At 65.9% G+C, this 23,726-nt stretch overlaps 1 protein-coding gene across 4 annotated transcripts in view; it reads left to right on the plus strand.

Annotated features, from left to right (window-relative positions):
* Positions 1-1,298: 1,298 nt before the first annotated feature.
* The window catches only part of NTRK3 (neurotrophic receptor tyrosine kinase 3), a 265,673-nt gene continuing 243,245 nt past the window's right edge, over positions 1,299-23,726 (plus strand). For all 4 annotated transcript variants that reach the window (XM_045825072.1, XM_045825073.1, XM_045825075.1 and 1 more), the window contains exon 1: positions 1,299-1,552. In XM_045825072.1, coding sequence (XP_045681028.1) covers positions 1,305-1,552 — 248 coding nt within the window. In that variant the 5' untranslated portion in view covers positions 1,299-1,304. The remainder of the gene's footprint in view (positions 1,553-23,726) is intronic.

A 23,726-nucleotide genomic window follows, 5' to 3' on the forward strand; every position in this document is an offset into this window, starting at 1 on the left:
CGCGGGGGCACCCACCAGGCCGAGCCCCGCAGTCCCCTCCCGGCCGAACCCAGCTCCCGGGCTCTCCATCCCGGAAGCGAGTGTCATTTAGTCAGAGGGCCTCGCGTCCGCAGTCCCCTCCTCGGCGGGGGGCGCCACCCCGGGGCTGCTGTGCGCTCCCGGCGCTGTCGGCGAGCCTGTGCCCCCCGCTCGGGCTCGGGGAGCGCTCCGCGGTCACCTCGGCCGCGTCCCCGTCCCTTCCTCCCGCGGGCCGAATTGCAGCAAAACCGGGCAGCGCGAGGGCCAAAAAGTGGGAGGGAGAGCGCCTTTCCGCGTCGCGCGGCCGGCTCGCCGACTCCGCCTCCCCAGGCCAGACCCTCGCCATCCCAACTGCAACTTTTCCCCTTCCTCTCGCTTTCCCCCAGGCTGCGGCTCGCGGACGCCGGGCCGCGAGGCGTGGAGCGGCCGGGAGGGCGCGCGCGCGCGCGCGGCTGCGGGTGGCGGCGAGCCGCCGAGTGGGTGGGTGGGTGGGTGGGGAGAGAGGAGGGGAGAGGACGGGCGGGGAAGGGCGGGGGAGACTCGCTCTCCTGCCGCTCCCAGCCTGGGCGGGGGGCGGGGGAGGCGGCCGCGAGTGGCGAGTGGGGAGGGGACAGAGGGAGGGGAGAGGGAGGGCGCCGAGGAAGACGCTCCGAGGACCCGGGCGGCTGCGTGGGGCTCGGAGCGCTCGGGCATTTCTGCAGGCGCGCGGCGAGCCATTCCGGCGGCCGCCGCAGCTCCGCTGCATCTCCCTCCTCCTCCTCCTCCTCCTCCTGGCTCGGGGCGTTGTGTGTGTGTGAGTGTGCCTGAGTGTGTGTGTGTTTTGCAGGTGTGTCCGTTTTAATTCTGCCCAGTAGGTGGGACTTGGTGACTTTAGCACCATTTTTTCCTTTTTTTTTTTTTGCTTCCCCACCGGCTGTTGCGACCCTGCAAAGTCTCGGAGTCGGCGAGCGCGGCTCGCTGCTCCAGCCCCGACCGGCGAGAGCCGGCGAGCGCCGAGCCGGCCACCATGCCAGGCAGACCGCGCCACTAGGCGCTCCCCGCGGCTCCCACCCGGCGGCGGCGGCGGCGGCGGCGGCAGCGGCAGCGGCAGCGCGATGGTTTCAGACGCTGAAGGATCTCGCATCTGATCGCACGGCGTTTCAAAGGCAGAGGCCCCCTCCCCCTCCCCCCTCCCTCGCCGTCTTTGTTTCCTTCCCCCCCACCCCCAGCTCGCCCCTGCTCCCCCCCCACCCCCAACCCCCCTCTCCTCTCCTCCTCCTCCTCTTTTTTAGAAGCAGCGATCGGAGATGGATGTCTCTCTTTGCCCGGCCAAGTGTAGTTTCTGGCGGATTTTCTTGCTGGGAAGCGTCTGGCTGGACTATGTGGGCTCGGTGCTGGCTTGCCCGGCGAATTGCGTCTGCAGCAAGACGGAGATCAGCTGCCGGCGGCCGGACGATGGGAACCTCTTCCCGCTCCTGGAAGGGCAGGACGCGGGCAACGGCACGGGGAACGCCGGCCTCAACATCACTGACATCTCCAGGAACATCACTTCCATGTAAGTCGGCGCCGCTCCCCGCCCGCCGCCCCCTCGGCCGCGGCTCCCTCTCGCTCGCTCGCTCGCTCGCTCGCTCGCTCGCCCGTCCGCCTGGGGCCCGCGTCAGGCTCGCTCTGGCTCGGGAGATGCTCCGGGCTGCGCGTGCAGGTGACTCGGGCCCTGTCCAGGCGAGATCGGCGGTGCCCGTGCGCCTCTGCCGGGAGAGGACCCCCTGCCCGCGGCGAGGGCACGGGGGAGGGGGGCGCCCCGCTCCTGCCCCCGCTCCCACCCCTGCGGCTTATTCCTAGGGTGCCAATCAGGCTCTCTTCCCCCCCGCGAAATAGCAACAGTTTGGCCACACTCAAGTAGGATAAAGTAGATGAGGTTCGGGTCCCTGGCAGCAGCCGCGGTGGCGGCGCCGGCGCCTCGGTGCTCAGCCCGGGAGGGAAGGTGACAGATAGAGACGGCTCGGATCCGCCGGGGATGTTTAACTGTTTCCTTCTGGACGCAGCACAGCACGCTCACGAGTAAACAAGTTTGGAGCTGGCTGCTGGGGCTGGGAGAGACACTTCGGACATGTGGGGGCTGTCAGGGCCGCCGGGGCCTCCCACCCCTTCCCTTCTCTCTCGCCTGCCCTCTCCAGCCCCATTTTTTTTGGCATTTCTGAGACCCCCTCCCCCCTTTTTTTTTTACTCTCCTCTGCATCTGGGCGCTGGGGGATCATCCCTGTCCAGGATTGGAGGGCTGCTCCAGGAACTGGGGGCCAGGGGGGCCAGGGGAGCCAGGGGGAGCTAGGGCTTGCCTGTTCTGTAGACCGGGGGGGTTCTGACACATATGACCGTGCAAATCCATTTATTCGGAAAATGGAACTCTGGCCAGCCTGGGTGTGCTTCTGCCCCGCATCCGGGAGACCCGTGGGGGCCTGCTCTGTTCTGGCTGTTTTCCTGTGGCCGGGGAGGAGGCAGGAGCAGGGGTGGGGAGAGGGAGCTTGGGGTCCGGGGAGCCTGCCCATCTTTCCTGCCACTGACCTCAGCCAGGTGACCCCTCCCTTCCTGCCCTCCAGAGGTGGGTGGGGATGGCCCTGGCATGGGTCAGGGGGCAGCCCTCGCCCGTCCCCCCGCCCCAGAGTCCCACCCGGGGGGGGGGACTCCCCAAGTGGGTGAGATGCGGACAGGGGTCTGCACTGAAGTGAGTCCTGGCCGGGGTCTGGGGAAGGCATCTGGGCGGACTCAGGAGGGGCTGCGCTGCCGTAGGCGCTGCTCTCCCTGGCGCCAGCCCGCCCTCTGCCTCAGCCCCGGCGTGGTGCTGGGGCTGCAAAGCCCTGAGGAATTGCAGCTCTGCTCTCTCCCAAGCCTGCCAGCCCTCTGGGCTTCGAGGAGACTCTGCCAGCATTCTTGCAGCTTAACACTCTGAGGGGACGAGTGCGGCCGAGGAGACGTGCTTGCCTCGTGGCCCAGGAGGCCTGCCTGGCCCGGCCCCGTGTCTTGGCTGTGCCGCCATTCGCCCCCTCACCCCTTTCAGCCCCCGGGGGCTGGCTGGAGACAAGATAAACAGCACAGGAAAGGGTGGGGGGGCAGGAGAAACAGCAGGGTCCCAGCTGTGCCTCTCCCACGCTGCAGGCCACAGCATTCCAGGGTCCCCAAGGAGGCAGGGACAGGGGTCTGGCGGAGTGAGGTTGTTGGGGAAACTCCGAATTGGAAGTACACTGCCAGCGTTGTATGTGTGTGTGTGCGTGGGGGGTGGGGTGGGCACAGCTCAGCAGAGGGTCCACGGGCTCAGGAGCTGGACCCAGGGATTTCCGGGGGATCGAGTGGGCCAGGGGTTGGAAAGAAGGCACCCCAGCCGCCCACCGCGGGTCTCTGGGAGCCGCCGGCCGCATCGGGCGTGTGCTCTGCTCCAAGGGTGTGCGCCTGCGGCCAGCCGGCGGGAGGCAGGGACTGCCACGGCCACGCAGGCTCTGCCCAGCCGCCCGGACGCACAACCCTTCTGGGAACGATGCTGTGGGGGGGGCGGGCAGCCTGGTGGGGAAGAGTTCGGTGGTCTTTCCAGGCAGATGGCCCAAGACGGGGGTGCGGGGAAGGTTGGCGATGGGGTGGCCTCTTGTCCCCTTGGCCGCCGGAGGACCCCGGAAGGGCGTGGGGGGGGCCGAGAGCCGGAAGTGCCTTGGAAGCCCCTCTGTGCGGGTCCCCGTCCTTGCCTCAGGAGTAGGACGCCCCCCAGCAGGAAGTCGGGACCCCTTCCCTTGCATCTGCCCCGACACCCACGAGCCCCAGGCACTGGGTGCTCGCTGGAGCTCCGCTGAGTGGCAGGTGGGGCAGGTCGGAGGTCGAGGGTCCGATGACCCTTCCTCGCCTGTGTTCTCCCTGGTGCCCTGTCAGGTCTATGGCTGGTATTGACTGCAGCCCGGGAGGGGCCCTGCCTTCCAGCCCGGAGGCGGAGGGCAGTGGGGGGAGGGAGTGGAGCCCTGCTGGCGTGGGGACCAGCTGCCTGGTCCGGTCAGACCCCGAGGGGGCGGCAGCGTCACTGTCCCTGGGGCATGCCGCCCGGCTGGTGAGCCCTGAGGCCCAGGCAGCCCCCCGCAGAGTGGGGAACAGGCTGGAAAGGAGGGCCTGGGGCCCAGAGGAGCCCTCTGGGCTGGGCGGGGGGCTTCCTTCCGTGTGACCTCGGGGGGCTGTAGCTGAAGCCCGGGCTTTGCTGGAGAGGAGGGTGGCGCCACCAGAGAGCGAGCGGGAAGGGCCCGCAGCCCCCTGCCGGCCCGAGGCTCCGGGTGCTGGGGCATGCCCAAGGAGGCAGCCTGGGCCAGACGCTGGGGCGTGAGGAAGAGGCTGGGCAGGAGCTCGGGGAACGCGGGGGTGCCCTCCACGATCTGCCCCCCTGTTCTGGGGGCCGTGGTCCTCTCTCTCAGGGGAGGGGTGTGGCGTGGCTCCCGTGTGCCCGCGGGAGGCAGACCCAGGGCCCCCCTCCGTGATGAGGAGGCCGCCCCCCGTGAGTATCAGGAGGCGGTCAGCTGCTGGGCCTCGGGACCGACGTGTGGGTCTCACCTCCACCCCTCCCGGCGCCAGGCTGCTCCCCGGGGCCCTCCCTTTTGGCCTGGTTGTGCTCAGGAGGCCAGCCCCTCTGCCACTGACACGCGGCACCCTCACCTAGACGGGCCGGCGCGAGGCCGCGCCCAGCCAGGCTCTGACGTCACAAAGGCAGGAGGGTGGTGGCTGGGCGGGGGGTGGCTGTCTGGGCCACCTCTGTGGGCCGGGGCTGCTGGGGGCTGGGCTGGCACGGCGCGTCCGCTGACTTTCAGGGAGGAGGGGGAGGGGAGGGGATGGCACCCCTATGCTGGGTGTTCCTTCTTGGGGGTCCGCTCCCCAGGCCCGAGAAGGCTGTGGGCACTTGGCAGGGACGTGGTGGCCGCCAGCTGGCTGCCTGCACCAGCCACCCTGGGTCCCCCGTGTTTGCGGCCCTCCGGCCCTCCTGGCAGGCCTTGGCCTGGCGGGGTGAAGGGTCCCTCCGAGCTCCGGCTGCCGGGCCGGCTCCCCGACTCTCGGCCTTCCCGGGGATGCAGGGGCCAGGCGTCGGCCTCCATAGTGACCAGGGGGAGCTGGGAGGCAGACAGGGCGTGGGCCGGCCCCATGGGCACCGTGGGCTTGGTGAAGAGCCCCAGGCGGGGGCAGGCCCGAGGGAGGCAGGCTGGGGTGTGAGGGGCCTTTGAGGTGCAGTTTGGAAGGGGGAGTGGTTACAGCCCCCAGAGATAGGGAAGAGGTACCCCAGGATGGAAGCCGGGGACCTTGGCCTGCAGAAGCCCTGGGGTTTTGCCTGGAGGCCGCACTGGTGGGTGGTTTGCTCCAGCCCCTGAGAGCCAAGGTCAGTCCCCCGAGGGGCCCAGCTCAGCGGCACCAGGGGACCCAGCACGGGACAGCTCGGGCAGCACCGGCTCAGCCTGACCCTGGCTGTGAGAGCACTTGGGAGCCGGCCCCTGCAGGCCTGCGCCTGGAGCCCGGGGGCCTGCGGGCCTGAGCGCTGGGTGCTGCTGTGGAGAGGGACCTCCCCAGCCTCACCCTGCCTCTGCGCGTCTGCCCCCACCCCGGCTGGCTCCTGGGCGCTCTCGGGTGCTGTGTGGTCCTCCCTCCTGTGGCCCCGAGGGGGCTGCGGCATCTCCACTGCTGCCCGGGGTCCCTGTCTCCGGTGCTTGTTGAACGGCTTGTCCCGGGGTCCCCTCGGGCCTCCAGTGGGCTGGGGGTGATGGATTCGGGAAAGGGGCAGCCCCGCCAGTCCCACGCCCGGCTCTGGCCGTGGCCTGTCACGAGTCACCGCAGACAGCTGTATAGCCTTTCAGGGCCTGTCCGTTTGACTGGGAACTGAGAACCTAGGACAGTGTCCCTTCCGTCCTCAGACATGTGCCATCCCAGGGCCTGAGGGGCGTCCCCGGAGGCTCTGCACGTCCCTCACTGTCACGACTGGTGCTGACCCCTGTGGGTCGCTGGCTGCAGCTCCCTAGCTGGCCACCGGCTGCTGGCCGTCCCTGGAGAACTCTGGGCCACACAGGAGGGACTCTGCTGCCCAGACCGAGTGCTGCCCGCAGCGGGAGGCCGGCCCCTGGCCCCGGGGCTCCCCGAGGACGCTGAGCCCCAGGCAGGGGCAGAGGTCTCTGCCCAGCTTCCACTCACTGCTCAGCCCGGGCCTCGTCTGGGCGTGAGAGGAAACTACCAGAGCTTCCACTTCCAATTACTTGTCTCTAGAAAGGGGAATATTTCATCCGTGGATTGCAGCGTGTGATTTAGTAAATGTGCGTGTTTGGGGGTGAGGAGACGAAGCTCTCCTTGCTGAGGCATACGTAATCAAGAGCGTGGCACCCCGTGCTGCGCTGGGGAGGGTCTGAGCTTGAGAGGAGATGGGGGTCCCCAGGAGAGGGGTCACCCCGCAGCCCCTCTTGGCTCCCCTCTTGGCTCCGCCCCAAGGAGGGGGCAGGGGTGACGTGGGGAGGGCTCAGGCCGGTGGCATGGCGGGTCTCAGCTCTCGATCAGGATCCCGGCTGTCCCCTGGTCCCTGGGTGGGGCCCAGGCCAGTTCTCACAGCCGCCTGCCGTCCCCTGCACGTGCTGCCTGTGGTCCCCTGGAGCGGGCTGTCCATCCCCCTGATGCCCCGGCGCCGGCCTCCACCGCACTTGCCCGGGTGTGGCGGTAGAGTTCATTTCTGTGGCGCGGCGGCTGCTGGAGGTGCACGGGCAGGGGTGATGAGCCCCATTTTACTGACGAACAAACAGAGTCACAAGTGGAATGGGAGTCCCGGTGCTTGAGGTGTGTGGCTCACGAAAGGAGAGACCTGGAAGGGTTTCGAGGCCCCCGCTCTGGGGCTCCCCACAGGACCGTCCTGGTTCTGGGCACGCCACTCGCCCTCCGGCTGCGGCCCCTCAGCTCTTCGTCCCCAGGGGTGGCGGCATGGCAGCAGCCCGCCTGTGAGGGAGGGACCTGTGGGGGGTGGCTCAGTGTCCGGCAGCCGGGTCTGCGTGTGGCCGGACTGAAGGCCGGGCCCAGCCCCCCGGGTCTGCCGGCGGCCCCTGAGCCATCAGCGCAAGTCACCTGCCGCCCCTGAGCCTTCCTCGCCTCTGCTCTGGGGCCCCCGAGTCCCCCTCGGGCCGGGCAGCGTGGGTTCGGTCCGCGAGAGTGAGGGAGGGCCCTCAAATTTCTGCCTACTGCCCTGAATGTGGGCCCCACCCCCAGGACGCAGGGCTGGCAGGTAGGGCTGCAGTTACCACCTTCCCCGCGCTGCCCACGGGGGTCCCACGAGAGGCCCAGAGAGGGGCTGAGGCTTTCCTGGGGACCGCTGGGTGCTGGGAGACTGTTTTCCCAGGGGTGGGCTCTGCCTTCCCCTCCCCCTCCTCCGCCCTGGTGCCCGTCCCGGGGACTCTGTCGAAGCCAGGGCCCCGCCCAGGACGGCGTCTCCCTCTGGGGCCACGTTTCCAAATCCAGGGTCCCCAGAGGCAGCAAGTATGCGAGGCTGGCGGCCCCGGGGCTCCTCCCAGCTGGCGGCCCACACCAGCTAGAAATCCGCTGGGCACAGCTCTCGAAGCTCTGTGCACATCCAGAGTGGGCGTCTGTGGGTGCGGCCGGCCGGGAGCCCAGCCTTTCTGGGCAGCCTCTCCTCTGCTTGCCTCAGCCCCCCACCTGCCCCTTCTCCGGTGTGTCCCTCCGGACGTGTCCTGGGGTCTGGGTGGCGGGAGACTGAGGGCTCCTTCCCCAGGCAAACACCGTTGGGCACGGCGTCCCCAGCAGCTCCTCTGGCCTGGCCTCTCCCCAGCTTTCTGCAAACCCCTCCTCTCCCCTGGGCCTCGGTTTCTTTATCTGTGAGCTCTGGGAGCCGTGCTCTGAGGTTCATGACCCTTCGTGTTGTGCCTGTGAAGGGACAGCCGTCGGAACCTCAGCATGAGGAATAACTGGCCTTTCTGAGCGCTTCCTCTGTTCCAGGCACTGTTCCAAGCACTTGGGAGGTCATAGCTCGTCACAGCACCACACCAGCCCCGAGAGAGAAGTGCTGTCGTCAGGCCCACTTTACAGATGGGGAAACTGAGTCCAGCGGTGCCACCTGCTTTACTTAATTTAGGCAGCCAGTACATGGCAGAGCAGCCTGACCTTCAGTGTGAAGCTACACTGCCCTATGCCTAGTAACGCGCACTGGCCACAGGGTCACAGACAGGACTGGTAAAGGACAGGAGTGGGCGTGGAGGTCCAGGGGGATGCTCCGCTTGCTGACGTTTCAGTGCCATGGGTGAGAATCGCCCTGGCTGCAGTTGGAGGGGAAGGCAGATGAGATACCGATGGCGGTGGGGTGGCCTGTCGTGGCCTGGCTGCCAGCAGCTTGGGGGGGCCTGCCCTGCTGACCTGTAGCCTCCCCCCAGGTCACGTCTCAGCCAAGCCTCTTCCCAGGCCTCCTTGACCGACCCGTGGCATCCCGGCCTCTGAGGTCAGGTCAGCGCCCACGGGGACCAGGCGATAGCCGAGGCTGGTGGGGATGCAGGAAGCTGGCGGCTGGGCGGAGGCCTGGTCAGCAGCAGAGTGGTGTCCCTGCCTGCCCCCCGTTGGGGAGGGGGGGATGGGAGAGCAGAGGCCTGGGAGGCTTCTCCCAGGCAGGGTTTGGGGTGCTGGGGCTCTGGGGGAGGGAGACCGATGTTTAGAGCATCTTTCCGTGGGGTGAGCTCAGTTCTTCCTGGTCCTGCTCTTGCTTCCTCCTCCGATGAGTGGCTTCGACACCCCTGGGCCCCGTCTGTCTCCTCCCCGCCACCCGCCCAGTTTGGCTCGTGGAAGCACCCAGCTCTCAGCACAGGGGGGAGCTGCAGCACCCAGCGAAGGGCTACGAGTGCAGGGCGAGCCCTTGTGGCCACACCCCACTCTCGCTGCCTCTTGGCTGGATGCGTTCGCTGCATCATAGAACCTCTCCGGCCTCGGTTTCCCCTCCTGGGAGTCGGGGTCTGTCTGGCCCACAGGGTCGCGGTCCGATCGGCGTGATGTCGTCCTCCCCTCGGCTCTCTGAACCGGTGGGCCCCATGGTGGTCCCGTCCATTTCTGGGTGTCTGGGAGCGTTTTTGAGTTCGGAAGAAAACCGTGACTTTGAACCATAAATCATCCAATTTGGAAAGGGGCTCAGAAATCATTGGAGCCAAAGCCAGGCTGACAGAGGAGGAACCTGAGGCTCACGAGAGGCGGAGGACTCAGTGCCCCAGCGGGCTCCCGGCACAAGGCAGGCAGCCCCCCGGGCCTGGCCCCTCCCCCCACCTCCCACCCCCGGCCTCTGCTTCCGCTGAGGGGTTTGGCTGCTTCCAGAGGCGTGAGAGGAGCTCCTAATAACCTCCTTGCGAGGAGAGAAAAGGGAGCAATCTCAGACTCACGGTGCTCCTCCCCGCCTGTCACGGTAAACTGGACCGTGTGCACGTCTTGGGGCGCGTCTTCGTGCACCCCCGGCGGTGCTCTTCCGTCCCGCGCACACACCGCGTCTGAGGTCTTGTAAACAAGCCCTAAAGCCTCTGGCTTCGTGCCGGCCAAGCTTGTGTGCGTCTGGACCCTCGGTGGCCACCAGAGGGCAGTGCCGTGCACAAGACCGTCTGAGGCTCGCGGCTGGCTTCCCAGGCAGGAGCTGGCTGGGGGATGTGACACCGGCCTGGCGAGATGTGCGCCGGCTTCCAGAGCTGCTCCTGAGCCCGGGCCGAGCAGGGAGGTGCGCTCCCCGCCCCCTCACCCCGTGGGTCCTGGCTCGGCAGAGCCGGCCCAGCCTCCTGCGTGCCTGCAGCCCAGGGGTGCGAGTCCTCTGGACTTGCGCTGCCCAGGAGGTGGCTGGGAGAGTGTCCCGTGTGGACGGAGGTCAGCCCGGAGTGCCCTCCTTCTCCCCCCCTCCCCAAGTGTCTCAGCAGCAGCAGGAGGGACCAGTGCACTGCCTGGGGGGGGGGGGGATGAGTGTGAGTGACTGGGCGCTGCTGCCGCCCGGGGAGATCGTCCTGGTGGGGACCCAGAGAGGGCGGCAGAGGGCCCTGCTGCGGGGCCAGTGTGGGGGAGCCCGTGAGCTGTACCCGCGCCTCAGGCCACAGACGGTATACCTGCTGGCCCAAGTGGGGGGGTGTCCTCACCTCTCCCTGCCGCCACCCTGCCAAGCCTGGGGGTTCCTAGATACCAAGTAGCTGTTCCTTAAACCGCACCTCCTGATATTGACCAGAGAGCGTGGGGCTGCCTCCTGGCCTCTCCATGCCCTGTCTCTGGTCGCTCACAGGCTGGTCACCCAAATGGACGGCATGAACCGGCCTCGCAGACCCCGGGGGCGTGGGCCCTGCCCGGACGGGTCACTGGTGGCTGTTTCCTCTGTGGGAGTACTCTGGGCTCTCCTCGGTGGTTTCCCGGCAGTCTCGTACTTGAGCAGGTTGCTCTGCTGCCCCGGGGGTGGGGGTGAGCTTGTGGGGCCGGGTCCCTCGATTCTGTCCCTGACCCCCTATACCGTGGCCGCTGGACCCCGTGCTGCCGGCGGGGCCCTCTATCTGTTGTGGTCAGTCTTTCCCCACCTACTCATTGCTGACAGGTTTTTGTGTTTTTTTTTTGAGACTGGTACCCTAAGTGGCAGGGAGGAAGCTAACATTTGTGGCCCCACTGAGCCGGAGATGATTTGCTTATAGAGGGCAAAATATTCAGTAAAGCCCGAGATCACACCTGTCGCTCTGGCTAGCTGGGACCCTGAGCTGGCTGCTTTCCTGGATCCTCGGTTTCCTCATCTGGAAACTGGAGATAATAGTGATACTGGGTTAGTGTAAGGCTTCAGTGAGAACGTGTGTGTGTGTGTGTGTGTGTGTGTTCTGCCCTCTTCCCACGACCGCACTCCAGAACGTCCTCTGCACCAGCACGGACCCTGTTGATGGTCCTTCTTCTGTTCTTCCTGCGTCCCGTCTCTCCTCTCTCCAGCCCATCGGACACACCCGGGCAGGTTAGCCTCCAAACGCAGGGTCTTCGGTTAGAGCAACTGCGCCTGAGCTTCTCAGTGGCTCTTTGGTCTGAGAGGCAGCTCCTCGCATAGTGGTGGTAACAGTGGTCTCTTTGTCCAAACAGCCCTCAGTTTAAATCCTGGCCTCGCCCCTGCACAAGTTTAGACAAGTCGCTCAACTTCTCCGAGCTCAGTTTCTTCCTCCGAACAGTCAGGCTAACTCCCTCCGTCTGCGCAGAGGGGGTGGGGGGGTTACACGAGTTCGTGCTGGGTGCCTGGCATGGGATGGGTGCAGGGGCCCAAGTGGCAGGCACTGCAGTGGGAGTCTCTCAGAGGTGACGGGCAGGCACGTTTCTGGGTCCTTGAAGAGTGGGTCAGAGGTAGGTTCTTGGAGAGAGCTGGCACCTGAGCCAAAGCTATGGGGGACCAAGGTGGTGTGTGTTTCAGCATGGTTACACAGTAGCTGAGACACGTGTCAGCAGAAAGAAGGAGGAGGTTGCTATGGTTCCTGCTGATAGACTGAGCTGGGGTTTCGAGTGGCTGTGTGTCCTAGGCAGAGCCTGCCTGCTGCCTACCGTCCCCAGGCTCCGACCCCAGGGGTTTGGATGCCAGGGATCCCCTGCCAGGAAAACTCAGCATCACCCCTGCCCCCTTGCAGAGGTCCACACGCTGCTGTCGCCCTGGTCAGCTTCCCACACACTCACTGAGTCCCTCCTGGCCGTTGCAGCGGCCTGAGCCTATCAGCTACAGGTCGGGCTCCAGGGCCAGCCCTGGGGACAAATTGTGTAGGAATCCAAGGATTCTAAGTCTCTCCGGTACACGCCTAAGAGCCTCCTCCCACGCACGTTCGTTCCAGTTCCATGTTTAGCCACAAGAGGGCACTAGACCATGGTCTCTGCAGGGAGGGAGGTGCTGCTTGGCCCGTCCTACTGCGACTGTGCCTTCGATCGAAGCCCCGCGGGGCTCCTGCCCGAGGCCAGCATCTCTGAAGGCCGTGGAGAGCTGGCTTGACGTCACCAGAGCCCAGAACATGGAGCTCAGGAGTAAAAGGGCATGGATTCTGGCATCGCTCTTGGGTTCCGATCCTTGCCCCGACCTTGCTTATTTTTCTGAACTTGGAGTGAGTTACGTAGTTTGTCTAGGACGCCCCTTCTTCGCCTGCGGAGGAGGGTGTTACTGGGGGTTAAATGGCGTGATGTGCGGGGCGGGCCCAGAACGTGATGGGCTCTCTGGGACTGGCCTCCTGTTTCTTGCTGGGAGAAGGATGAAGTTAGGACACTGCACAGCAGAGGTTTATGGGGTCCTGTTGGCCTGGGGGGCTAACTTCACTCCCCGGGACGCGCTCTATGGTTCCAGTCCCCTGGGGGTGGCAGTGACCCCCAGTGGCCGGAAGGGAGAACTGCACCGCACCCGCACCTGGTTGGGTGGGTCTGGAGGGCCTCGTTGGGGAGTTAGTTGCTGCCTGTTGATTGGGTGGATGAGGCTGAATCTGTGTCAGGGGATGTTGGCTTCAGGGGGTTTGTCAGCCCGATCTCTCCTCCCTCAACATGCTGGTGGCTCTGAGATGACGCTCCGAGAGCCGTGTGATGGCGGCCCCTGGGGGAGTTGGTCCCCTGGATCAGCGCTCTGAGGTCACAGCGGCATAGCGTGTGTGTGCAGACGGCTGACTGGTGGCCGGCCGGTCCCGCCATCCACCGACCAGGCCCTCGTGGTGTGTCCTGGGCGGCCCCCTCTGTGGGGTGCTGTGGCCCGTCGTCACCTCCCAGGTTGTCCCCAACCGAGAAGCTCGGGGTCTCTGAACAGCAGCGTGTTTCTGTGGGGGATGGGGACTTGGGCTGGAGCACCGACTTCGTTTCTTACCCTTTGCTCAGTGTGTGTGTCGGCCGTGGGGTCCCCTGCGGAGTGGGGGAGTGAGAGCGGCTAGGGTTCAGGCCTTGCTGGTACAGAACCTGCAGCCCAGAGCAGGGAGGGGCCTTCCCTCGGCGGAGGTGCGCCCCCTCGGGCTGGAACTGGAGTGTCTCTGGCTCCCCGCCTCGTGCAGCCTCCTCGTCATCCCCCCCGAGACCTGGAGGAGCCCCGGCAGATGTGCCAGGCTCGCGGTGTTCAGTATCAGCTTCGCTCCAGATTGCGTTTCTGACTCCTTGCCACCTCTTAAGTGGCAGGCATCTTAACAAATGTGGCGATAAGATCCCGAGTGGGAAATGACATGAGGAGTGGGGAAGGTAGCGTTCCTTCCCTTGGCAGAAGCCTGGTCTCGGAGGCGGGGAGCGAGTGGAATGGAGGCGGGGCGTGATATGATTGGGGGCGGGGCTCTAGAGGAATGGGGGCGGGGCTCGAGAGGAATGGAGGCGGGGCGCGAGAGGCTTGGGGGCGGGGCGCGAGAGGCTTGGGGGCGGGGCTGGAGAGGAATGAGGGCAGGGCTGGCGGTGACCGGGATGCGTGCCTGACTTCTGGGCTGCTGCTTCCCTTCTCTGGGCTCATCTGGCTTCCGTCCCGGGGGCGGTGTTGGAGGGGAGGCTCCCATGTTTCACTTTTCAAAGGACTGTCTTCCCAGTGCCTAACAGACAGCTGACAGGGCCCCGGCGTTGGCGGCTGCGTCTGGACCTCGGCCGGGGGGTGGTGCCCAGGTGTCCGGCCGCCTGCCTCGCTGCCTGCGGAGAGGCGGTCCTGGCAGCCTGAGCGCTGAGCAGAGGGACCATCAGGGCTGCCTGGCCCGCAGCTCCACCTGTGTGTGTGCCGGGCGCATGCTGAGCCCGGGGACACAACGCTGGGAAGGTCCGAGGCCATCGTGGCCCTTCCCGCTGGGAGTTTAGAGTCAAGCCGGGGTGGCGGGCAGAGGAGACAGGACCTGCCGCGACAAGGGCTGTCTCGAGAGGAGCAGGGGCAGAATCGTAGAAAACGTGACGATCGAGGTTAAAGAAACGTGTGTGCATGTAGATGGAACTGTGAGTCCCTTAACGTGGGGAGGGTGCTGTTTTTCCAAGTGGAGATTTTACAAGTCCAGATTTACCTGTTCCCGGGCCCACCCCACACCCACTGCAGGGGAGTTACTTGTCCGTGCGTGGCCCCTGGCCCTGAAGTGGATTCACGGGCTTTGCCGTCGTTGCCCACGAGAGGCCCCGTGGTGTGTTGGAAAGCACGAGAGGCGAACCACGTTTCTGCCCCGCCCCTTTCTGCCGGCGTGAGACGGAGATGCGGGGGCAGGCAGTCTGTGTGGAGGGCGAGCCCAGGCAGGCTGCGTGCGGGGGGGCGGGGGCCGGGGGGCGGCGCGGGAGGGGAGGGAAGGGCGCCAAGGAACAGCGTGTTCGTGAGCAGGTTGCCGAGCGCTCTCCCGAGGTGCTCGTTAGTTCTCTTCCTGCGTGTACGCGGCGGCGTGTTTGTCTGAGCACCTCCTCTGACGGGCCGGCCCCTTCGGGGGGAGGCGGGAGGACATCGGAGAGCCAGACAGACGAGGTCTAAGGCGTTCTCCCCGTGCTTCCGGGACGCGTGGGGTCAAGCCCCTTTCTCCTGGCGCCTGGCCCGGGCTTGGGGGGAGTCTGCCACCAGGGGGCGGGGGCGAGGGGCCAGGTGTGCTGAGGGGGCAGCCAGATTCCCTCGGTCACCCAGGCAAGTTCCTGGGAGGAAGTCCCAGCAGAGGCGTTTGGGGGGGTCAGCTTTGTGGTGGGTAGAAGAGAGTGGGGGGCGGGGTGACCCCCGGGTTGGCGCGGACAGGCTGGCTCCACACGGTGGCACAGGGTCGGGCCCATGCCCAGCTGACACTCTGCTCGGCCAGCTGCTGGGCCGCCTGGGGCCTGGCTGGGGCAGCAGCAGTGCAGGGAGAGTGACCTTCTCCCTCCCTGACTCCTGCCCACGGTCACTGCCTGTCTCCGGGGAAACGACTGGTCCCTCCTACCGCCTCCGCATCCACCTCCCCTGGGGTACACGTACTGTGTCCCATCCCCGTGACTGCTGGTCCACCCGCCCTCCGCTGTCCATCACTCACTCAGGGCTGCTGCTGTCTGGACTCCGGGCAGGTGTGCCCGGGCCTTGGGGCTCGACCCTGGCAGCCTCCCTGGCGGCTGCCCTCACCTGCATCCTCGGGCAGAGGAGGGGGACAGAACCATCGTCTTCGCCCAGCGGAGCCCCTCTGGAGTTCCGTCCACGTGCCCCGTGGGAGGGCAGCCTGGTTAACACCAGGAGCGGCTCCTCACGACGCCGGGAGCTCCGGGAGCAGGGCCTGGGCCTTATTGGGCCCAGTATCCCCGGCAGCCAGCATGGAGGAGGGGCTCGTTTCTCCCACCAGAACACGCCGCAGGTGGAAGACCTACGCCCCCCCCCCAGCTCGGTGACGGTGTGCACGCCTCTGCCCGGAGCTCTGCCACGTCACCCGCTCCGACGCCCACACTCTGTGGGCTTCGTCTTCGGTGCAGGAATCTTCTAGAGAACCCCGCGCCCATTGGAGGGAGGGCCCAGGCTGTGTGGTGGCCGTGCTCCAGGGGTCCCCCCGAGGACAGCCCGTTGTGGCTCCCTTTCCTTCTCCACGCAACCCGAGGAGGCCGCTGCCACGATCGTCCTGGGCTTGCGGGTGGGGAAACTGAGGCACAAAAGGGCTGCAGACCTCGTCCTAGGTCGTGCGCACAGGAGGTGCCTTTCATTCGCTGCCAGCTCCCACCGGCCGTGAGTGCTGGCCCTGCCTCTCCACCCCACACAGCGCCCAGGCTCCTCCTGCCCCCACCAGGGCACGGCCCCTTGCTGTTCCGGTTTTCGAATTTGGTCTTGAGAAGGGGGCGGGGCAAAAGGGGCGCTGGGACCCAGCAGCATTGGGGATCCCTGAATTTCGTTGGCGTGGGTGATCTCGGCCGCACCCTCAGGGAGTGTTTTCCGAGTGGGTGCCCTGGGGCAGAGTGGAGTGACCTCCCCAGTCCAGTTGCTGCCACCAAATTACTGGGTGAGTCCGGGCAAGGCACCAGCCCTCTCTGGTGGTCTCCGGGGGGCCCTTCTGGCTCTGACATCCAGCATGTCCAACGCGGTGGTTGGGGCTGGCGGGGAAGGTGGGAGGGCACTGCGGCTGCAGAGGGCTGGGCGAGGGGCAGGTCCTGGGCGGGGGGTGCGGAGGGAGTGTGGAAACAGGCTCACACTGGAGTGAACCCCCCTCTCCCAGGGGACTTGCCCCAGCACAGGCCGCAGCCCCGTCCCAGAGTCTGTGACTCCGGTTTGAGGCCGGGCCCGGGGATCTCATCCCTCAAAAACGTGCCCAGGAGAGGCGGGTGCTGCCGGCAGGGCACGGCTCTGGGAGAAGCACCGCTGTGTGCGGACTCGGGAGATGGGACTCGGCGTGGAGTTCTTTCTGCAGGGGACATTTCGGTGCAGCCCCCCGGGCTGCAGGCAGTTCCAGTGCCCCCGTGGTGGGAGAGCCCCGGTGAGCTGCCAGGCACACTCCGTGACTCTCTGCACCCAGGCTGGGTGCCTGGCTCCGGCACGACCTTGGCCTCCACGCTCTCCTTTCCCCCACGGGGCTGGGCTTGCCCAGACCTGCTCTGACCCACGGGGCCCCATATGTAGGTGAGAAATGAAGGCCCAGTTATGTTGTTCAGAATGCCCTTCCAGATGTAGAGTGGATTTTTAAAAAGGATTTGGGAGGCAGGGAAGAAACTCTGTAGCTGCAGCTCTGGAACCTTAGTGGGATCCTCGGGGCTCCCAGGGTGAGGTTCGGACGCTGGTGTTCACGTGCAGGGGGATCCCTCTGCCCAGCCAGACCGAAAATTTCCCAGGCATTCTCCACCCAGAGTCTTTTGCCTCCCCTACCCAGAAGCCCTCTGGCCTTCCCTTTGCCCCCCTGGGCCCTGCCTGTCACTCAGGTCCCACCTCTCAGACCTGGCCTCTGTTGTCCGGACCTGTGTGCGGTGGTTGCTCCAGCTCCCTGGTCTCTGGGGACAGCTGCTGTGTGTCGAGCGTGTTCTGTGGCCCAGGGAGTCGGTATGACGCCGCGTTTCACCCGGCCGTGCGGGTGGCGTGTGGCTCTCTAGTCACGGGCGAGGACGTCCAGACATAGGAAGGAGCTCGCCCCAGGCCGCCCTGGGAGGGGCAGGGGCAGGTTCAAACGCAGGCTGGCTGCAGCCTCGGGTCCAGGTGTGAGATGGGGGCGGGCGCGCGTCCTCCGCGGCGGGGAGGGGGTGAGGGCGCCGCGGCGGAGGAACACCGCACAGCCGGGACGATGCGCGGCTCTGTGCTGAAAACACAGCGCCGATAGAGGAAAAGCAAGTTGCAGAATGACATGCCATGTGTGTGACTTTAAAAACACAATGACAACTATAATGTGCTGTTTGTGGACACAGATCTGCAGTGACACGATTGGACCGTGGTCTGGGCACAACTCTTTTCCTTCTCTCTCTCTCTCTCTCTCTCTCTCGGAGATCTCAGCATAGGACAGAATGGAAATATGTATTCGCTCCAGGTGATGGGTAAATACGGTGTTCAATATAGAACCCTTTGTTTTTCTCCGTTCCAATAACACTTTAGAAGCCTTAATACATAAAAACATGATCGCACCTGCCAGGTTTGCCATTAAACGCGTACCGACCACGTTAAATCACGGCGTGAGTTTGCTGGGGCCGCCACGGCGAGGCGCCACCGACGAGGCGGCGTCAACCACAGACCACAGTCTTCTCCCAGTTCCGGGGGCAGCAAGTCCAAGGTCAGGGAGCCTGGGGCAAGGTCGGTGTCTCCCAGCCTCTCTCCTGGGCTCGTAGACAAGGACACACCGGCCCTCCTGGGTCAGGGCGCCCCCTCCTGACCTCACGCTACCTGAACCACCTCTTTAGAGACCATGTCTCCAAAAGCAGTCGCGTCCCCAGGCACCGGGGCTCAGGGCTTCCACGTAGACATCTTTGGGAGGGGGAGGGGCTTTGGGAGGGGGAGGGGGGAGGCCCAGCCCAGCTCCCGGCAGTGGTGGGACGACAGAATGTGCGTGTTTGCTGAAATTGGAGTCTTTCTCAGACTTTCTGGGCGCACGCACCTGCGGAGGGAGGGTCGCCGGAGCTGAACGCGTCTGGTGTTGCGCTGGCCGGTGCCCCGGACAAGCCGGCTCCGCAGGCCTGTGCGCACAGGAGCCCCGTGGGCGGGGTCACGCACTGGGGGGAGGGGTGAGGCAGAGGTGGGTGGGGGGAGGGGCACCCAGAAGCAAGCGCGAGGCCCCGGGAAGGGCCCGCAGGACGGTGCTCTGCGGCTTCGGAGGGGCAGGTTGGACATGAGCAAAATAGCCCCCTTACCTCTAACTGATAAGAGACAGCACCATCACTGTCGCTTATCAATTCATTAGCTACTTTGTTCAGGGTGTCAGCAGCTACCCGAGACCCCCTGCTTGCGTCAGCCACACAGGGTGTCACCCCGCTCCTTCCCGAAACGGCAGTGGTCCGGGACCCAGCCCCGGGGCGGGGGGTGGCAGTGAGGACTTCCCCAAGAAGGCGCCACGCAGAGTCGGGCGCGCGGCGCTCTCTCTGAGGGACACGCAGGGGAGGGGGATTCTCCCCGTTCCGTTCCGCCGTCGGTGGATGGGAGTCTCCACGCACGCACAACACCCGAGACGCTGGCAAGGACCGGCCGCCCCCCGCCCCTCGCCGCCAGGGCGGCGCCCGCTCTGTGCGCTCCCTCGCGCGGCCCGTCCATCTGTCTGTCTCTCTGCCCATTCCGCAGCCGCCCTGCAGCTCCGGCGCGTCCCAGAGTGACTTGTAGAGGTTCCTACCGGCCCCCGAAATGCTTCGGGGCGCGCGCGCCGTTAAACCGGGGTTCGGGACTGGCTCTCACGGTTCCCGCGGAGGGGGCGTCTGTCGTCCCGGAAAGGCGTGACTCCCACGTGGACAGTCTCTGAGTTTTCCCAGGTGGGGCCCCAATCCCGCAGGATGCGGAGCGTCGTGGTCATCCGCCAGGCAGTTAGTTCCCGTGTCCCTTCCCGGCCGTGCCCGCGCCCTCCCCGGCAGCGAGGCAGCCGCCGTTCTGTCTCCACTCCGCACGCGATGGATGACTTTTGCGTGGTCAGCAGCTCCGTGTAATTGGAGCCTTACATACGGTGCTTGTTGAGCAGAGCGTTTCTGAGGTTCATCCACGTCGTTGCAGGTGACACGGGTCTGTCTTTTTCTCTGGCGGAGCGCCGCTCCGTTTGGTGCACACCTGCGTCTGTTCACGCCGTGTCCCGGTTGTCCGCGCCCTGGCAGCTCCCCGTTTTGGACTCTTACGGGCGCGTCTGTTACCAGTGTTCCTCCACAAGATGCTTTGTGTGAGCACGGACTTTTGTTTGTCTTGAGTCTGCCCCCAGGTGTGGAGTGTCTGGGTTGTACGATATACCTTTATAATGAACTCTGTAAAAAGCACGGTCGGACCTTTTTTCAGAGTGGCTGTCCCAGGTTACACAGTAGGGCTCGTTCTGATGAATCTGGGTGAGGGTGGACCCGTGCCCGTGACCCATCAAAACCGGTCCTGTTGTATCTCTCTCGCAGGTGACGAGAGCGAGGGGCGGGGGGTGGTGTCCTGTGCTCCAGGTCGCCCGGCTGGGGGGGCGGCAGAGCCGGGATCCTGCCTGACTCAGGGGGGCCTGGGGTTTCCTGTGTGACTCGCCGCGTCTCGCAGAGGCAGGGTGGGAGCAGGCTGGGGAGCAGGTGGCTGATTTCTCAGGGGCACCTTCTGGCGTCCCCAGTCCAAGGGCATTCCCGGCCCTCATGGGGCACCCTCGCTCTCTCCGGCACTGCGGCAGCCAGGGCGCGGGCACCCTTGCTCTCTCCGGCACTGCGGCAGCCAGGGCGCATGCGCATGTGGTGCCCTGGAGCAGGGCGGCAGGGTGGCAGGGTGGGGCCCCGGGGCAGGTGCCCTGTGGCCTGGGGCTGGGTGGACTCCCTTCTTCAAGTTCGCCATCCAGCCCAGTGGTGCAGCGCCTCTCAGGGCCCTGGACATGTGCAGTGGACAGAGATGCCGGACAGCACCCGGGATCCACAGCTCCTTTCTGCGGGCCAAGTGCTCCGACGTGGGGCGTGGGGAGGCCCCAGACCAGTGTGAGCCCACTCACTCCTCCATAGTCTGAGGCTGTGCTGAGCCCGTGCTGGTCAGCCCAGCTGGCCCAGGCCTGCTGGACAGAGCCCGAGGCTTGGGGCTCTGCGGACGGAGGCACTCATGGGCGTCATGCTTTCTGCCGGTGACGCCGCGGTGCCCGGAATGGGTGACGCTGTGGTGCCTGGGACTCAGGGGGCAGAGACTGTCAGTGTTCACATAAGCCACTCAGATATGTCACAGCCCCGTGTGTCCCAAGAGGGAACTAAGCACGGTGTGTGATGGGGGGACTGGCAGGAAGTGGGGGGCTGCTTCCGGTGGAGGGGGGCTCTGGGAGCGGCAACCAGTCAGCTCCCGTCTGAGCAGTGAGGAGGAGGAGGAGGCAGGGTCTCAGCAGCAGTTCCCAGCGCGCACAGCCCCTCCGAGGCAGGGATGCACGGGGCGTGTTTGCGGGGACGGAAAGGAGGTCGTCAGGGGGTCGGGGGTGGGTAGGGGATGGAGTGGCGTGTGCAGGGGGAGGGGTGGGGTTGGGGCGGTCGGCAGGCCTTGCACGCGGGCCGTGGGAAGGGTGTAGATTTTAGTCCCGGTGAAACAGGAGGCTGGGAGGTGTCTCCTTTTAAGCAGGAGATGGTTCAGTTTATAGCATAAGAGAGGGGTGCGGTGAGCGTGTTCCAGATGGCCCGCAGGCGGGTGGGATGCCACGGGCAGCACTTCGTGTGGGCGGGGAAGGGCCGGCCGTGCCTCAGCCACGTGGGGGGCTGACGGGACGGGCAGAGGAGAGAGCGAGGGCTCTCCTCCTGCCTGCGTGTGCACGGGGCAGCCGACACTAGGGACTGGCCTCCAGGGACAGGAGAGAGCTCCCATGGAGAGAGGTGGACCCGCGAGGAGGCGGAGGCAGGGCTCAGACCTGTCTCCCTGATCCTGGGACCCTGGCCCTTCCTGGGCAGCGGACCCGCTGGCTTCTGGAAGCGCTCTGGCGGTCAGGTTCCGGGCCCGTCCCGGCCCTTTGGTGGCCTGGGGGCAGCTGGTGAGGGTTCGCAAGTGTGACTCACAGGCTTTGGTTCCGGGTCTGGTTCGGAGCAGGGTAGGACCACGTGCCGCTGGTTCTGCGGTGCCCTGCTCCAGGCAGGAGGGACAGCTCGAGGGAGCCCTGCAGGCCGGAGAAGCTTCTAAGGGGCTGATGGAAGTTCATCCTATCCGCAGAAGCAGGGGGAGGCTGGACCACGCCGGGCCCTGGGAGCCAGGCACCTGCTATGGTTAGTTGTGAACTGGTCCAGGAGTGGGGTTCAGTCTCGTTTGTCTTTGTCTTTCTGGGGCTCCGTGTCCACCTGGCTGAACCAGCGCTGGGCCAGCATGCAGACGAGGGACCAAATGGATGGGGGAGCTCGTACTGAGGGTCAGGGGAGCCGAGAGGCCGCCCTGGGTGCCAAGAGGGGCAGATGGGGTCTGACTGCGGTGACGTCCATCACGCCCTTGACCGCAAGCCCAGGCTGCCCAACCTGCGGGCTCGGGAGGAGGCCGTGACCCTGGGTCTGGGGCGCCGTGGCGTCACCGGCACCCGGCAGATGGCCTGGCTTCCCCAGAAAGGCCTCCAGGTGCGTGCCGGCAGAACGCAACTCTGACTCAGGAATGCCGCTTGCTGAAACGTATCTGTTTACTCAGAGATTTAATTAACATGTTTAAATATTAAAGAGTAAACAACGTGTGTCTAGTGGGACTCAACATTTACCAACAGGAGTTCTGATTTATTTAATTATTTGTGCTTTCCAGGCCCTGAGAGCCCCGTTCCCGGCTGTGCTCTAAGGAGGCCCAGGCTCTCCCTGGAGAAGGCAGGGGAATGGGCCCAGGAGAGCCAGGGAGTCAGGGAGGAGGAGCAGGGCGTGGGGAGGGGGCGGGATCATGGGCAGGAGGAGGAAGAGGAGGAGGAAGTCGAGGAGGAGGAGGAGAAGGAGGAATGAGAGGTGTTTTCCGGAGAGCCGGAGCTGTCCAGGCAAAGGAACCCATGTTCGGCCCTCCCGTGTCTGGTCTGTGCAGAGGGAAGAGAATTCCCGGTCTCTGGACAGGGGGCCGGGCTGCAGACTGCAGAGGCCAGGGGACGACTAGGCTGTCCTTGAAGGGGTCTTCGCTGCTGGGGGATTGGAGGGTCTCGGGGTTCCCTCTTACGAGCATGCCTGCTTTCCGTGCTCACAGCGGTAGGACCCGGCTTCTCGCCAGGACACCCGGGGTGGGTGTGCCGAGGCCCGAAGAGGAGCCTCCCCTCGCCGCGTGGCTGCGCGGAAGGCCCTGGGCCGGCGGGAGGGCCGGGCCGGCACTGCGGCCCAAGCTCTGGAACCCGGGGTGTCCCGCAGGTGCGCTGCGGACGGAGTCCCGGGCGCCAAGGGATCGCGCCGGGGTTCTTTATGGGCAGTGCGTTCCGCGGCTTTAATTTTTCCTTTTTGCTTATTCAGGCCTTAGCTCCAGAGGAAAACAGCCCGGGGTGGCTCCGAAATGGATTCTCTCTGCCCCATTAACTTATTCAGTGAGTTTAATGGTCCTTTCTCCCCTCAGCCTTGAAGCCATCATTAAAAGGCAGAGATTTATAAAAGCAAAGACACTGAGTCTTACTCAAACTTTCGCTCTGGGTTGGGGGAAGGGCAGGGGCAGGAGGGCTGGGGTGAGGTGGGGGCCGGCCTGGTGTGCCTTCACCCCGGCTGGGGGTGCAGCCGGTGGGCAGACCCTCACCCCAGACAGCAGGGGTCAGCAGGCCGGGGCGGGGCCGGCGGTGTCCTGGGCGCTGGTAGTGACACTGTCCCAGGAGACTCTTCAGGGCCGAGCGCCCCGGCTCTTCCCAGCTCTCTCGGGAGGGGCTGTCTGGGAGATGCGTCCGGGGAGCTCTGGGGTGAGGGTCCCCGGTGCTCCGTGGGCCTCCAGGCCACTTGTCATGCACCCCACCACTGCTCTGGGTCAGTTTCCGGGACATTGCATGTCGCCCGGCAGAGGGGTCAGCTTGCCAGAAGCTGGTTCTGCAAAGTCCAGTGGCCAAGAGGGCCCATTGCCCCCACGGCCCAGGAGCGCAGGGCCGGGTTGCCGGCAGACAGCTCCCAGACAGCCTGTCTGAGGATGCGCCGGAGTCACCAAAACTCTGACGGACGGACCATGGGGATTGAGTCGAGCCAAGTCGGGCCAGGGCCGGGCAGTTCGGTTCCGTCCAGGGTGGTCCACGTGGGTCCCTCCGTGACTGGAGCGTCTGTGGGTGCGAGGCCAGACGCTGCAGAGTGAACCAGCCCTGGGGGACGTCGGGCCAGTGGGCCTGTCCTTCCAGGGAAGGGCTGGCCTCGAGCGTAAAAACTGGCCTGGAGGCTCGGGAGTCGTGTGCCCAGAGGCGCGAGCCAAAGCCAAGGGCGTGAGTGCGCAGGAGGGAGGGCTGAGGGCCGAGGAGGGGGCCCTGTGCAGGCGGGAGTCGGGAGAGAGGCCCCGAGAGGGAGCCACCAGATGGGACAGTGCTGGGCGCTGCCCCAGGGGGCCGCAGCCTCTGGGGCCCGGGAGGGGGCCGGCCAAGTCCATGGCCGAGGGAGAGGGCGGGGGCTCGGCGGGGGGGTCTGCATCAGGTCCAGGTGGTGAGCAGCCGGCAGAGTTGGCTCAGGGCCGTGCCTGGTGCCGAATCAGGGCAGGGTGGGCCTGGGAGTGGGGAGCAGGGGCGTCTGGGGCTGCACACCCCTGGTCAGACGGGCCAGGGTGGGACACCGGAGGGGAGGGA

Source organism: Phyllostomus hastatus, unplaced genomic scaffold, assembly GCF_019186645.2.
Source record: "Phyllostomus hastatus isolate PE091 unplaced genomic scaffold, TTU_PhHast_1.1 phas_scaffold_555, whole genome shotgun sequence".
NCBI classification, from domain to species: domain Eukaryota; kingdom Metazoa; phylum Chordata; class Mammalia; order Chiroptera; family Phyllostomidae; genus Phyllostomus; species Phyllostomus hastatus.